Here is a 15000-nt window from a genome sequence, read left to right as displayed (position 1 = left end):
AGATTTATGTTATTGAGAGGTGTTTAAGCAGGTGTGTGAGAGAGAGAGCAGAGAAATACGTAAAAAAAAGCAGAAGAATAGAAAACCAGCAGAATTTGACAGGATACATACGAAATATAGAAAAATGGTGGAGATTTATGTTATTGAGAGGTGTTTAAGCAGGTGTGTGAGGAGAGAGCAGAGAAATACGTAAAAAAAAGCAGAAGAATGGAAAGCCAGCAGATTTAGACGGGATACCTTAAGAAATATAGAAAAATGGTGAGATTTTTGTTATTGAGAGGTGTTTAAGCAGGTGTGTGAGAGAGAGAGCAGAGAAATATGTAAAAAAAAGCAGAAGAATGAGAAACCAGCAGAATTTGACAGGATACATACGAAATATAGAAAAATGGTGAGATTTATGTTATTGAGAGGTGTTTAAGCAGGTGTGTGAGAGAGAGAGCAGAGAAATACGTAAAATAAACAGAAGAATGAAAAACCAGCAGAATTTGACAGGATACATACGAAATATAGAAAAATGGTGGAGATTTATGTTATTGAGAGGTGTTTAAGCAGGTGTGTGAGGGAGAGAGGGTGTCAAGAAGGTGGAATAAATGCAGAGTGACTTGCAAAAGATGGCAGAGTATGAATTAACTGAAGCACTAGACTGAATACATTACGAAGCACAGCAGGTGGAGTGTTCAGTGGACTGCAGAATGAGAGATCGTGCTGAATGGAATGATTGAGAGAGAAAAAAGGAAGGAGGAAACTGTATTTAGGATTTTTGAACATAGAGAAAACTTAGAGTGGATAGAGAAATATTAAGTCTTAGACGGATTTGACATAGAGAAAACTTAAGATAGGGTGGATGGAGTGAGATAGGAGTTAGACAAGGATGCATTCTGTCCCCTAACCAGTTTGTATATATGTCAGTTTGTATATAGAGAGGAGTTAGCAACCAGATTGAGAAGAATTAATTTAAGAAGATTTGGATAGAGACAGGTAGGGATGAGAGAGAATAGTGGATGCTGTGGATAGATGTTAGATGTTAGACAAGATAGAAATGAATAGATTTGAGGATGAAAAAGCAATATATGGAAAAATTTGAGAGAATAAGATCAATCAGGATGTGGATGTGGATAGACAGAGAATAGAACAAGTACAATGGCAGTTAATACACCAAGATATACAGCAGTAGAAGTTTCGAGAGGGGAGGAAAGACTAACACACACACGTATACAAGGTCACGCTGGAAAGAATACTGAGGAACGTGTATCTGTGGAATGAACGTAGAATGAATAGTGCGTAAGATTGACAGAGAGGAGTGATTTACAAGTGATATGGGGAATTAGGATGGCTGGGAGGATGGAAAAGAAGCGTAAGTGAATCGTAGTAAAAGGAGGAAGGATAGGAACTGGTAACTGATCCCTTACGCCTGCCATAAACTATCCTAACCTAACTTAACCAGAAAATATTGGAATAAGTTGCTAATCTCCCTAGACCAGTGTGTCAAAATGTTCGAGGTGTACAAACACACACACACACACACACACACACACACACACCCAAAAACACCCAAAAACACACACACACACCCAAAAACACACACACACACACACCCAAAAACACCCAAAAAAAACACACACACACAAAACACCTAAAAACACACACACACACACACACACACACCAAAACACAAAACACACACACACACACACCAAAACACCAAAACACACACACACACACACACACATCCAAAACACACACACACACACACACACACACACACACACACACACACACACAAAACACACACACACACACACACAACACACACAAAACACCCAAAACACACACACACACAAACACACACACACACACACACACCAAAACACACACACACACACAAAAACACCCAAAAACACACACACACACACACACCCAAAAACACCCAAAAACACACACACATCCCCCCAAAAACACACACACACACACACACCACTCTGCTGACAATCTGATAGGTGTGGACGAGAGGTAATGTTGATGTATTTTGTCTAATGGTGTTTACGTGGTGGTGTTGTGAAGTGGAGGACGTCTGGTGTTCATTTGACTGAGATAGACTGTTTTCTGTGCATTCTAAGACCAGCCGTGGACATGTTTCAGTTTGAGTGGCAGGGCTGACTGAGATAGACTGTTCTGTGTGCATTGTAAGGCCAGCCATGGACATGTTTCAGTTTGAGTGGCAGGGCTGACTGAGATAGACTGTTTTCTGTGCATTCTAAGACCAGCCGTGGACATGTTTCAGTTTGAGTGGCAGGGCTGACTGAGATAGACTGTTCTGTGTGCATTGTAAGGCCAGCCGTGGACATGTTTCAGTTTGAGTGGCAGGGCTGACTGAGATAGACTGTTTTCTGTGCATTCTAAGACCAGCCGTGGACATGTTTCAGTTTGAGTGGCAGGGCTGACTGAGATAGACTGTTTTCTGTGCATTCTAAGACCAGCCGTGGACATGTTTCAGTTTGAGTGGCAGGGCTGACTGAGATAGACTGTTCTGTGCATTGTAAGACCAGCCGTGGACATGTTTCAGTTTGAGTGGCAGGGCTGACTGAGATAGACTGTTTTCTGTGCATTCTAAGACCAGCCGTGGACTTTTTTCAGTTTGAGTGGCAGGGCTGACTGAGTTAGACTGTTTTCTGTGCATTGTAAGACCAGCCGTGGACATGTTTCAGTTTGAGTGGCAGGGCTGACTGAGATAGACTGTTTTCTGTGCATTCTAAGACCAGCCGTGGACATGTTTCAGTTTGAGTGGCAGGGCTGACTGAGATAGACTGTTCTGTGCATTGTAAGGCCAGTCGTGAACATTTTTCAGTTTGAGTGGCAGGGCTGACTGAGATAGACTGTTTTCTGTGCATTCTAAGACCAGCCGTGGACATGTTTCAGTTTGAGTGGCAGGGCTGACTGAGATAGACTGTTTTCTGTGCATTGTAAGACCAGCCGTGGATATTTTTCAGTTTGAGTGGCAGGGCTGACTGAGATAGACTGTTTTCTGTGCATTCTAAGACCAGCCGTGGACATGTTTCAGTTTGAATGGCAGGGCTGACTGAGATAGACTGTTTTCTGTGCATTCTAAGACCAGCCGTGGACATCTTTCAGTTTGAGTGGCAGGGCTGACTGAGATAGACTGTTTTCTGTGCATTCTAAGACCAGCCGTGGATATTTTTCAGTTTGGGTGGCAGGGCAGTGGATCAGTCCCCTTGCAGAGTTAGCTGAAGACCACCTCACTACATCTGGAAGAGGAAATCAGGGACTTGTTTAGATGATGCCCTGTTTAGCTAACTTCCATCAAATTGACCGTGTAGTGTTTGTGGTGTTAGCTTAGAGAGGCTAGCCAGGTGAACCACAGCAGGCCTCAAGCAGTGTGTGTGGCTCGTTTTTCACTAATACGCAAGATTTGAGCCTTGACGTGTGTGTATACCAGACACTTAGTCAAAAACACTGTATTTTTTCTGTAATATACGCGACACAGCCCTTGAAATGTGTGTTAGTGGAAAGATTAATGCCTTATTGTCGAGATAGGTGTGTATGGGCACTGCCAAACACACAAACACACATTGCTTTGTAGATAATGTTATGTGAGGCAGTGTAGTGTTGACGTGTCGTGTGTGTCGCCAGTGTGTCGTGTGTTTGAAACAATATTCAAGATTTCTGTTTGCGTCAAGATGTTATTGTTATGGGCGGACGTCAGTGTTTCTACAGTTCGACGGAAAGCTTCTACCTCAAACCAACCTTGCTGTGGTGTGTATCCTTCTCTCTCCACAGCATGGCCATTGATCTCATACATTTAAGAGTGGTGTTCCTCAGGGTTCTGTCCTTAATGACCTTAGCTAAATTTGTTGCCCTCTCCACTCCTACGCTGATCCTACCACCCTACATCTTTCCACATCCTTTCAGAGACGACCAGGATGTCAACAGATCACACAGGGACGCCACAGAACGCCTCACTTCTGATTGGTGATTGGGGAGAGACAATTTAGTGGTTTTCAATGCCTCAAAAACTCCATTCCTCCATGTATCAAGTGGACACAACCTTCCAGACAACTATCCTCTCTTCTTCAAGGACACTCAACTGTCTCCCTCTTCCACACTGAATATCCTCGCTCTGTCCTTCACTCACAATCTTCACTGCAAACTTCACATCTCATCTCTTGCTAAAACACCTTTTATGAAGTTCGGTGTTCTGAGGCGTCTCCGACAGTTTTCCTCGCCCCTCCAACTGCTAACTGTACAAAGGGCCTTCTCTAATTGCATGTTTAGGGGTTCCAGTCACACGGTTTTATTAGATAGGGTGGAATCAAAAGCTTTACGTCTGATTAACTCCCTCCTCTGACTGACTGACTGACTAAGTGTAATGTTGCATCTCTGTCCAGCTTTCTGTATTGTAGTGATGTTATTTTGGTGACTGCACACCTCCCCTCCCCCCCTCCTGCAGCACCCTGGCACCACAAGGCTTTCTTCCTCCTCTCTCTCCAACTCTGTGACCTCCGCACTCCTGATTCTGGATGGCCAATGTGGTATAACTTGACGCACTCCGTTGCATTAAGAGGATTTCAACACAGAACTCGGACATGCAAGGGGACTGGCTAATAAGTGAGCCTTCTGGTGGTGTATGCTGGTGTTGACTAGTTTTGGTGTCTTCCATAACAGAGACGGAAATTTTGGTGTTGTTTTTCTTGAAGTGTAGAGTGTTCATCATATGGCAGACTCAACACCATTTGAACACCTTTGCTCCTTACACTGACACCACAGACCATGCTGACTGCTGACTGCTGACTGATACACATCCCCCAGCATGACACTCCCATTAAGTCGCATTTAGAAAGTATCAATTCTCTCGTTCATGTTACGTTATGTTAAAAATGTGTCATCTTTAATATTTTAAGTCGTAGATGTGTTCATTTTTATAGATAACCTCATAACTGCACATAAAGATTTGATATAGTGATGCAGACACGTTTAAACACATATTGTCATAATTCACATCATAAATCCTTTGTTTCTCTATATTGGCATGGTTTGAAATAGCGATATACACAAAAAAAAGGCTGCTTTATCAGTGGATGTTAAAATAATTTACAAACTTCTATATTTATTGACTTAAATGAAGAAAAACTTACTTGGAAGTTTCGCCGTGAATTCTTCGGAGGAACGGACGATTCTTTGCACAGCTCTCATTTTCTGTGTGGTAGGCTGCATGATGTGGGATGTGCCAGGCTGTACCACCGTCCCTAACTACCTCCTGTGTGGCTACGACCTCTGCATCACCTTTGCCAATCTCGTTTGTAAATATTTCAATGACGTGTTGGTCGTCCTCAAGCTTAAGCCTTTTGTATGTGTTGTTGAGCCTGCATTTAGTTTGGAAGCTTGACATTATCAGCTTTAAGAGGAAGAGGTAACTTGCTTGCATCGTATTGACAAACATTAGGTCTTGACACACAGGGAGGAGTGTGTCATCTGTGTCATGAAGTCAAATATGTGTGTCTTGGGAAGGCCTAATCTCAGGTACAGCTACCATATACCCTTCCTTTCTTTACTGAGTGGTACTTAATGTGTCTCTCTCCTGGTGTAGCATTTCCATCTAAATTTCCACCACCTGGGCTGTCAGTGTACCATGCATTAAGAGGTGTAGGATGGTGCAGTACCTCGAACACACTAGATTTTGCTTATACAATGTTTTCTTCTTCCTCTCATCCCTATTCTGTCCACCTCTCTAATGCAAGGGTTCACCAGTCCTCTCAATCCTTCACCACTATTCTGTCCACCTCTCTAATGCAAGGGTTCACCAGTACTCTCAATCCTTCACCACTATTCTGTCCACCTCTCTAATGCAAGGGTTCACCAGTCCTCTCAATCCTTCACCACTATTCTGTCCACCTCTCTAATGCAAGAGTTAACCAGTCCTCTCAATCCTTCACCACTATTCTGTCCACCTCTCTAATGCAAGAGTTAACCAGTACTCTCAATCCTTCACCACTATTCTGTCCACCTCTCTAATGCAAGAGTTAACCAGTACTCTCAATCCTTCACCACTATTCTGTCCACCTCTCTAATGCAAGAGTTCACCAGTCCTCTCAATCCTTCACCACTATTCTGTCCACCTCTCTAATGCAAGAGTTCACCAGTCCTCTCAATCCTTCACCACTATTCTGTCCACCTCTCTAATGCAAGAGTTCACCAGTCCTCTCAATCCTTCACCACTATTCTGTCCACCTCTCTAATGCAAGAGTTAACCAGTACTCTCAATCCACCACTCTCTCTCTCTCTCTCTCTTTCAGTTACGGCATGTGGGAGTTTGTAAGCTGCTTGGAGAACCTTCGAACACAGGGCAGCTTAGGATGTATATATGTATGTATGTACGTATGTGTTAATAATACAATAATAATCCTGTGGTTGTATCTTTATGGGTATTATAAGTTAGAGAGAAAAAAAAAACACCTTGGTTACAGTGTTTTAATGTGGTGACAAGAATTAGTACACCATTGGCTTAGAGATATGGCACACACACAAGCCTCACAACCAAAGAGCCTCACAACCAAAGATAGTATCACAAAATTAGAGAGAGAGAGAGAGAGAGAGAGAGAGAGAGAGAGAGAGAGAGAGAGAGAGAGAGAGAGAGAGAGAGAGAGAGAGAGATACAATAAAATAAGATATATATAGAGAGAGAGAGAGAGAGAGAGAGAGAGAGAGAGAGAGAGAGAGAGAGAGAGAGAGAGAGAGAGAGAGAGAGAGAGAGAGAGAGAGAGAGAGAGAGAGAGAGAGAGAGAGAGAGAGAGAGAGAGAGAGAGAGAGAGAGAGAGAGAGAGAGAGAGAGAGAGAGAGAGAGAGCAGGAAAATAAGATATATATGTAAACAAGAGAGAGAGAGAGAGAGAGAGAGAGAGAGAGAGAGAGAGAGAGAGAGAGAGAGAGAGAGAGAGAGAAGTGTGAAAGGATTGACCTGCCATCTCGGAAAGTCAGCTTTTGTAAATTATGGATGTGACAATGTAACTATTAATGATCAGCCTTGTTACTATTACTATTTGACCAAAGGATAGTCAATCAAGGGGCGCTGAGGGTTCCAACATGGCGGCCAATACATCTTCACTACTATTACTATTTCTATTGGTTTTAAAAATTAATAATAATAATATTAACTAGAGAGCTTTCACGCACACAGACATACTTAAAAATTACACACACATAGAGAGAGAGAGAGAGAGAGAGAGAGTAGTAGTAGTAGTAGTAGTAGTAGTAGTAGTCAAATCCTATTTTAATTTTATGTCAATAGTAATGATAGTAAAAAAGTTTCACAATTACTTAGAAATTACTTACAAATTACTTACAAATTACTTAAGACTATCAGTGACTATCTCAGCACCGAGCAGTAGTAGTAGTAGAAATAGTTAATAGTACAAATTTGGTTCTTATGACTAGAAAATGAGAGAGAGAGAGAGAGAGAGAGAGAGAGAGAGCTACTTCAAATGTTCTTCTTCTTCTTCTTCTCCTTCATTGGTCCTTGAATCAACTCAATCTTCCTGAAAAGAAATTACAAATAATGTTACAAAATGACTATTTTAACTATCAAGGAAGGGAGGTGGGATAGTCAGACTTGGAGGGAAGGTGGAGGAAACATGGAGGAAGGTCTGTACAGGTGGAGGAGAGTGGAGGTAACTTGTGGAGGGAGATATGGAGAAAGAATATAGATTAGTGGAGAAATTTTTTTTTGTCTTAAAAGTGAGACTATCATACATATTGACTTTTAACTATCAAGGAAGGAAGGCAGGATAGTCAGACTTGGAGGGAAGGTGGAGGAAACATGGAGGAAGGTCTGTGTAGGTGGAGGAGAGTGGAGGTAACTTGTGGAGGGAGATATGGAGGAAATATTACAAACTTTTGGAAGGAAAATGCCTGGTTTTTTGATGCGAGACTATCTTACAAAACGACTATTTGAACTATGATAGGAGGGAGATAGAATAGTCAAACTTGGAAGGAAGGAGGAGGAAACATGGAGGAAAAAGTCTACAGGAGGAAAAATCTGGAGGAAATTAGTGGAGGGAGATATGAAGGAAAGAAGACTAACATTCGAAAAAAAAATATCTGGTTTTGATGTGAGAAGATCTTACAAAACAACTATTTTAACTATCAAGACAGGTAGGTACAATAGTCAAAATTGGAGGAAGGTAGAGGAAACATGGAGGAAGGTCTGTGTGGATGGAGGAAAGTGGAGGAAACTTATGAAGAGAGATATGGAGGAAGAAAAAAGAACGACTTACCCATTCTGCATCATCCACTCCCTCCATTCTATCTTGTTCCAAACTTGTCGTTACTTCAACCATTTGCTGGCTCAGACTCTCCTCAAGCTGAAATAGTAGTAGTAGTAGTAGTAGTAGTAACACACACACACACACACACACACACACACACACACACACACACACACACACACACACACACACTGATCCTGAGAGACGAATATGACACTAGAAGCACATTTTGCTGTCTGTCCATCTATGTGTGTGCGTGTGCGTGTGCGTGTGCGTGTGGTGTGTGTGTGTGTGTGTGTGTGTTTGTTGCTCACCTTGTACTGCGTCTGTCTGACTTCAGTGGGCACCATTCCTTCAAAATTGAGAGGACTGGTTAACTCTTGCATTAGAGAGGTGGACAGAATAGTGGTGAAGGATTGAGAGGACTGGTGAACTCTTGCATTAGAGAGGTGGACAGAATAGTGGTGAAGGATTGAGAGGACTGGTGAACTCTTGCATTAGAGAGGTGGACAGAATAGTGGTGAAGGATTGAGAGGACTGGTGAACTCTTGCATTAGAGAGGTGGACAGAATAGTGGTGAAGGATTGAGAGGACTGGTGAACTCTTGCATTAGAGAGGTGGACAGAATAGTGGTGAAGGATTGAGAGGACTGGTGAACTCTTGCATTAGAGAGGTGGACAGAATAGTGGTGAAGGATTGAGAGGACTGGTGAACTCTTGCATTAGAGAGGTGGACAGAATAGTGGTGAAGGATTGAGAGGACTGGTGAACTCTTGCATTAGAGAGGTGGACAGAATAGTGGTGAAGGATTGAGAGGACTGGTGAACTCTTGCATTAGAGAGGTGGACAGAATAGTGGTGAAGGATTGAGAGGACTGGTGAACTCTTGCATTAGAGAGGTGGACAGAATAGTGGTGAAGGATTGAGAGGACTGGTGAACTCTTGCATTAGAGAGGTGGACAGGGGAGGAGGCAGGAGGGGGGAGGGGAGGCATGCAGTCAGCAAGATCAGCAGAGCAGTCAGCATGAAAATAGCGATAAAAGATAGAAAGAGATGCAACATTCAGGCAGTGAGAGATAGTCAGTCAGTCAGTCAGTCAGCCAGCCAGCCAGCCAGCCAGCCAGCCAGCCAGCCAGCCAGCCAGCCAGCCAGTCAGTCAGTCAGAGGAGGGGAGTTGATGACATGAGAAGCTTTTAAGTGGTGTGAATACTACTACTACTATTACTACTGCTACCACTACTAATACAATTCTACTACTACTACTACTACCACCACTGCTACTGCTACCACTACTACCTACGTGCAGGCATGTTGTGTGGCTGCAGGGAGAGAGTGTGGGATGGCCTGTTACTGCCTCCAAACCACTCTGCCGAGGTCATCACAGCCTCCCAAACGACTCTTGTGGGTGGAAACAGATCATCTTGGAAATATTCTGTCTGTTGGAGAGGAAAAAAATAAAAGTGTTTTGTTTTGTCTCCGTTTTCTTCATCTGTTTTCTTCCTCTGGTTTTCTCCTCCCGTGTGGTGCTTTGTAAGTGTTTCCTCCACCTTGTCTCCAATTTTGACTATCCTACCTCCTCTCCTTGATAGTTAAAATAGTTGTTTTCTAAGATAGTCTCACCTGACATCTAGGCATTCTTCTAATTTTTTTCCTTCCACCAGCTCTTCTTTCCTCCATATCTCCCTCCACATATTACCTCCACTTTTCTTCCTCCACACAGACTTTCCTCCATCTTTCCTCCACCCACTGATCCCTTGACCTTTGACCTATGACCCCCAGAAGCCCAGAAATTTGACCTCACCTTGACCCGAGGAACAGAGAAAGAGAGAGGTTCCAACACTGAAGAGGTTAGACGTAGCATCTTCAGAAACTCAACGCTGGCAACATCGCAGAGAATCTTGGGGAGTGTGACCAGGCCCTGAAAAAGTGGATATTGCGGGTGAACTACAGGATGGATTGAAAAGTGGATGGTGTGAGTGGGTAGAGGAAGGATTCAGCTACACGTGGATGGTTTCAGTTTTAAATTCCACTCAGTAGTTTAGCTTTTGTGGATGAAAATGTGAGTGGATTCCTACATTTTTTGGGGTAATTTTTTTTGGACATTGGAATAAAAGTGAAGATTGTGGAAGAACTAGTGGATGGATTGAAAAGTGGATGGTGTGAGTGGATATAGAAAGGATTCAGCTACAAGTGGATAGCTTTAGTTTTAGATTCCATTTAGAAGTGTAAGTTTTGTGGATGAAATTGTGGAAGCAACTATAAATTTTTTTTTTTTTTTTTATATAGTGGAACAAAAGTGGATATTGTTGATAAACTAGAAGGTGGAGAGAAAAGTGGCTAGTACCATTGGATAGACGAAGAACTGTCCTACAAGTGGATAGCTTTGGATTAAATTTCAGTTGAGGTTTACAGATTTGGCAGATGAAAACGTGATATACATTTATCATTTTTTTGTAGACATGGATCGAGGATGTCTGAACAAAAGTAGATATTGTGAATAAACTAGAAGGTAAATAGATATATGGAGAAATGACGTGGATAGAGGAAGAGTTACACTACAAATTACATACTCTGAAAATGCTCAAACAGTTACACAAGTCTGAGAAAAAAGAAAAAATTACTGGCAACAACTACGACAGAAAACGAGAAAGTGGATGAAGACACCACACAAAAAATGGACATAGTGGAAGACCAGCTGGGTGGATTAAAAACGGACACCCCCAGCGGATAGAGGAAGAATTACACTACAAATTACATAGACCACAAATTACAAAACACCTACAGATTACATAGAAAACTTGAAAAACGTTACTCCTTACCTGGTGCACAGTGGAGCATTTGTGGTGTGTGAGAGGAAACACGTGTGGAGCATCTGTGCCGACTTCATGGGCGTAAATAGTGCTATCCCCCTGGAAAAAAATAGTAGTAGTAGTAGTAGTGTCATAAGTACTAAACCATAAAAATGCCCCAAAACATATCAAACTGTCTTAAAATAACCTCAAAACATGTCAAACTGTCTTCAAATGCCCCCAAAACATGTCAAAACATACCAAACTGTCTTAATATGCCCCCAAAACATGCCAAACTGTCTTAAAATACCCTCAAAACATGCCAAACTGTCTTAAAATGCCCCCAAACATGTCAAATGCCAAACTGATGTTAAAATGCCCTCAAAACATGCCAAACTGTCTTAAAATGCCTCAAAACATGCCAAACTGTCTTAAATGCCCTCAAACATGCCAAACTGTCTTAAAATGCCTCAAACATGCCAAACTGTCTTAAAACTCAAACATGCCAAACTGTCTTAAAATGCCTCAAACATGCCAAACTGTCTTAAAATGCCTCAAAATGCTCAAACTTGTGCCCTCAAACATGCCAAACTGTGTTAAAATGCCTCAAACATGCCAAACTGTCTTAAAATGCCCTCAAAACATGCCAAACTGTCTTCAAATGCCCTCAAAACATGCCAAACTGTCCAAAAATGCCTCAAAACATGCCAAACTGTCTTAAAATGCCCTCAAAACATGCCAAACTGTCTTAAAATGCCTCAAAACATGCCAAACTGTCTTAAAATGCCCTCAAAACATGCCAAACTGTCTTAAAATGCCCTCAAAACATGCCAAACTGTCTTAAAATGCCCTCAAAACATGTCAAACTGTCTTAAAATGCCCTCAAAACATGTCAAACTGTCTTAAAATGCTTCAAAACATGCCAAACTGTCTTAAAATGCCTCAAAACATGTCAAACTGTCTTAAAATACCCTCAAAACATGCAAAACTTAGGCATTTTAAAACAACAAACATGTTTAAAGACAGTCAAACACATGCTAAAGACAGTTTAACATGTTTTGAACATTTAAGACAGTTTGGCATGTTTTGAAAACATTTAAAAACAAAAGTTTGGCATGTTTTAACATTTTAAAACAGCCAAACATGTTAAATTTTAAGACAGTTTAACATGTTTTAACACATTTTAAGACAGTTTGCATGTCAAATGGCAAAACATGCATGTTTGCAAAATGTTTAACACATTTTAAACTGTTTTTAAAAACATTTTGAAACATTTTAAAAACATGCAAAACTTGAGGCATTTTAAAGACAGTTTGGCATGTTTTGAGAGCATTTAAAGACAGTTTTTAAGACAGTTTGGCATGAGAGCATTTAAGACAGTTTGGCATGTTTTGATGGCATTTTAAGACAGTTTGGCATGTTTTGAGGGCATTTAAAGACAGTTTGGCATGTTTTGAGGGCATTTTAAGACAGTTTGGCATGTTTTGAGAGCATTTTAAGAGTTTGGCGTGTTTTGAGGGTATTTTAAGACAGTTTGGCATGTTTTGATGGTATTTTAAGACAGTTTGGCATGTTTTGAGAGCATTTTAAGACAGTTTGGCATGTTTTGAGGATATTTTAAGACAGTTTGGCATGTTTTGAGCATTTTTAAGACAGTTTGGCATGTTTTGAGCATTTAAAGATAGTTTGGCATGTTTTGACGGCATTTCAAGACAATCTGTAAATGGATAAACAAATTTCAGTAGTAGTAGTAGCAGTAGCAGGACACGTACCTTTCCTGAAGTTAGTAGCACAGAGGTGTCTTGGTCATAGTAGATAGAGAGCAAAGCCGGGCTGACGTCAAGACCAATAGTGTTCAGAAATTGACCATCGACACTGCGGTACACACTGATCTGACGCTCCGAGACTCTGCCGTGGTGGTGGTGGTGGTGGTGGTGGTGGGAGGAGGAAAATGATTGTAGTTGTAGTAGTAGTAGTAGTAGTAGTAGTAGTGGTCTGTCTCTCTCTCTCTCTCTCTCTCTCTCTCTCTCTTTAATCCATCACCTACACTCTCTCTCTCTCTCTCTCTCTGAAAAGTCGCTCGCTCTAATGCACCTCTCGCTTCACCACATCTCTCGCTCAATCTCCTCATCTTTTTCTCGCTCAAATCCGTCACCTACCCACTCCCCTCGCTCTAATGTTCCTAACTCGCTCTCTCTCACTCTAACTTACTTATTGAACCCAGTAGTTATGATCAGCTCATCCTTGGCAGCCCACACCAGCCGCCCGCCACGACCACTTCCACCACCACCACTGCTACTGCCAGTTAGGAGCGCTGTGGTGGACTTCCGTGGCTCAAAGCTCCTAACTCGTCCGTCGCGGCAGAGTGTGGCGAAATATTTGCCACAGATGGACCACGCACCACTGAATATCTGTGGAGTTAGGAACGGTGGTTGTAGTAATGGTAGTAGTAGTAGTAGTGGTAGTAGTAGTAGTAGCAGTAGTAGTAGTACCTGATCTGGGTGTGACTGCAAAGTTATAGTTATTCTTGGTAGTTTGGTGTCCCAGATCTTGACCACGTTCTTAACTGCAACAATGGCTGCCAGCACACCCTTGGCAGTGGGATGAAATCTTAGCACTGTCACCTGGGGGAGTTAGGAACGTGTTAGGTTAGGTCAGCAACAGTTTTGGTGAGGTTAGGAACACTTAGTTAGGTTAAGAACATTTTTGGTAAGGTTAAGAACACTTTTGTAAGGTTAGGAACACTTGGTTAGCTTAAGAACATTTTTGGTGAAGTTAGGAACACTTGGTTAGGTTAAGAACACTTTTGGTGAGGTTAGGAACACTTGGTTAGGTTAGGAACACTTGGTGAGGTTAGGAACACTTTTGGTGAAGTTAGGAACACTTGGTGAGGTTAAGAACATTTTTGGTGAAGTTAGGAACACTTGGCTAGGTTAAGAACACTTGGTGAGGTTAGGAACACTTTTAGTTATAGGTTAGGAACACTTTTGGTGAGGTTAGAAACACTTGGTGAGGTTAGGAACACTTTTAGTTATAGGTTAGGAACACTTTTGGTTAGGTTAGGAACACTTTTGGTGAGGTTAGAAACACTTGGTGAGGTTAGGAACACTTTTAGTTATAGGTTAGGAACACTTTTAGTTATAGGTTAGGAACACTTTTGGTGAGGTTAGAAACACTTGGTGAGGTTAGGAACACTTTTAGTTATAGGTTAGGAACACTTTTGGTTAGGTTAGGAACACTTTTGGTGAGGTTAGAAACACTTGGTGAGGTTAGGAACACTTTTAGTTATAGGTTAGGAACACTTTTGGTTAGGTTAGGAACACTTTTGGTGAGGTTAGAAACACTTGGTGAGGTTAGGAACACTTTTAGTTATAGGTTAGGAACACTTTTGGTTAGGTTAGGAACACTTTTGGTGAGGTTAGAAACACTTGGTGAGGTTAGGAACACTTTTAGTTATAGGTTAGGAACACTTTTGGTGAGGTTAGGAACACTTTTGGTGAGGTTAGAAACACTTGGTGAGGTTAGGAACACTTTTAGTTATAGGTTAGGAACACTTTTGGTGAGGTTAGGAACACTTGGTTAGGTTAAGAACACTTTTGGTGAAGTTAGGAACACTTGGTTAGCTTAAGAACACTTTTGGTTAGGTTAGGAACACTTTTGGTGAGGTTAGGAACACTTGGTGAGGTTAGGAAAGTTTTGTTGAGGTACGAAATACTTAGGTTAGGAACATCCACATAAGACAGTTCTGGTGACATTCCTCCACACACCTCTATTCTTTCCTCCATCTCTCCCTCCACAAGTTACCTCCATGTCTCCCTCCACAAGTTACCTCCATCTCTCCACACACAGTTTCCTCCACCTTCCCTCCACTTGTGACTCTCCTCCCTCCCTCCTATCAGTCAACCCTACAACAAAGGGTATCTCATCACCTTTCCTCA

The 15000-nt window shown here is 41.8% G+C and overlaps 2 protein-coding genes and 1 long non-coding RNA gene across 4 annotated transcripts in view; 1 reads left to right on the top strand and 2 right to left on the bottom strand.

Moving 5' to 3' along the window:
• Positions 1-5401, top strand: part of LOC123507047 (parapinopsin-like) — a 14001-nt gene extending 8600 nt beyond the window's left edge. Inside the window, exon 8 of the mRNA XM_045259568.1 lies at positions 5223-5401. Coding sequence (XP_045115503.1) covers positions 5223-5401 — 179 coding nt within the window. The remainder of the gene's footprint in view (positions 1-5222) is intronic.
• A 1458-nt stretch (positions 5402-6859) lies between these two features.
• LOC123506229 lies at positions 6860-8756 on the bottom strand. Its single transcript, XR_006675385.1, has 3 exons — positions 8590-8756; positions 8285-8371; positions 6860-7546 (listed from the first exon to the last, which is right to left on the bottom strand). It is a non-coding gene; the product is annotated as an uncharacterized LOC123506229 (long non-coding RNA).
• Positions 8757-9550: 794 nt separating this feature from the next.
• Positions 9551-15000, bottom strand: part of LOC123506218 (coronin-7-like) — a 10732-nt gene continuing 5282 nt past the window's right edge. Inside the window, exons 7-12 of one of the 2 annotated variants that reach the window (XM_045258145.1) lie at positions 13555-13686; positions 13274-13473; positions 12835-12970; positions 11093-11182; positions 10075-10191; positions 9551-9709 (exon numbers count right to left, since the gene is read on the bottom strand). In XM_045258145.1, coding sequence (XP_045114080.1) covers positions 9566-9709; positions 10075-10191; positions 11093-11182; positions 12835-12970; positions 13274-13473; positions 13555-13686 — 819 coding nt within the window. In that variant the 3' untranslated portion in view covers positions 9551-9565. The remainder of the gene's footprint in view (positions 9710-10074; positions 10192-11092; positions 11183-12834; positions 12971-13273; positions 13474-13554; positions 13687-15000) is intronic. The other variant, XR_006675383.1, reaches the window with a different exon arrangement.

The sequence above is a fragment of the Portunus trituberculatus genome, chromosome 2 (genome assembly GCF_017591435.1).
Source record: "Portunus trituberculatus isolate SZX2019 chromosome 2, ASM1759143v1, whole genome shotgun sequence".
Classification (NCBI taxonomy): domain Eukaryota; kingdom Metazoa; phylum Arthropoda; class Malacostraca; order Decapoda; family Portunidae; genus Portunus; species Portunus trituberculatus.
This window is presented reverse-complemented; position numbering and strand designations above follow the sequence as displayed.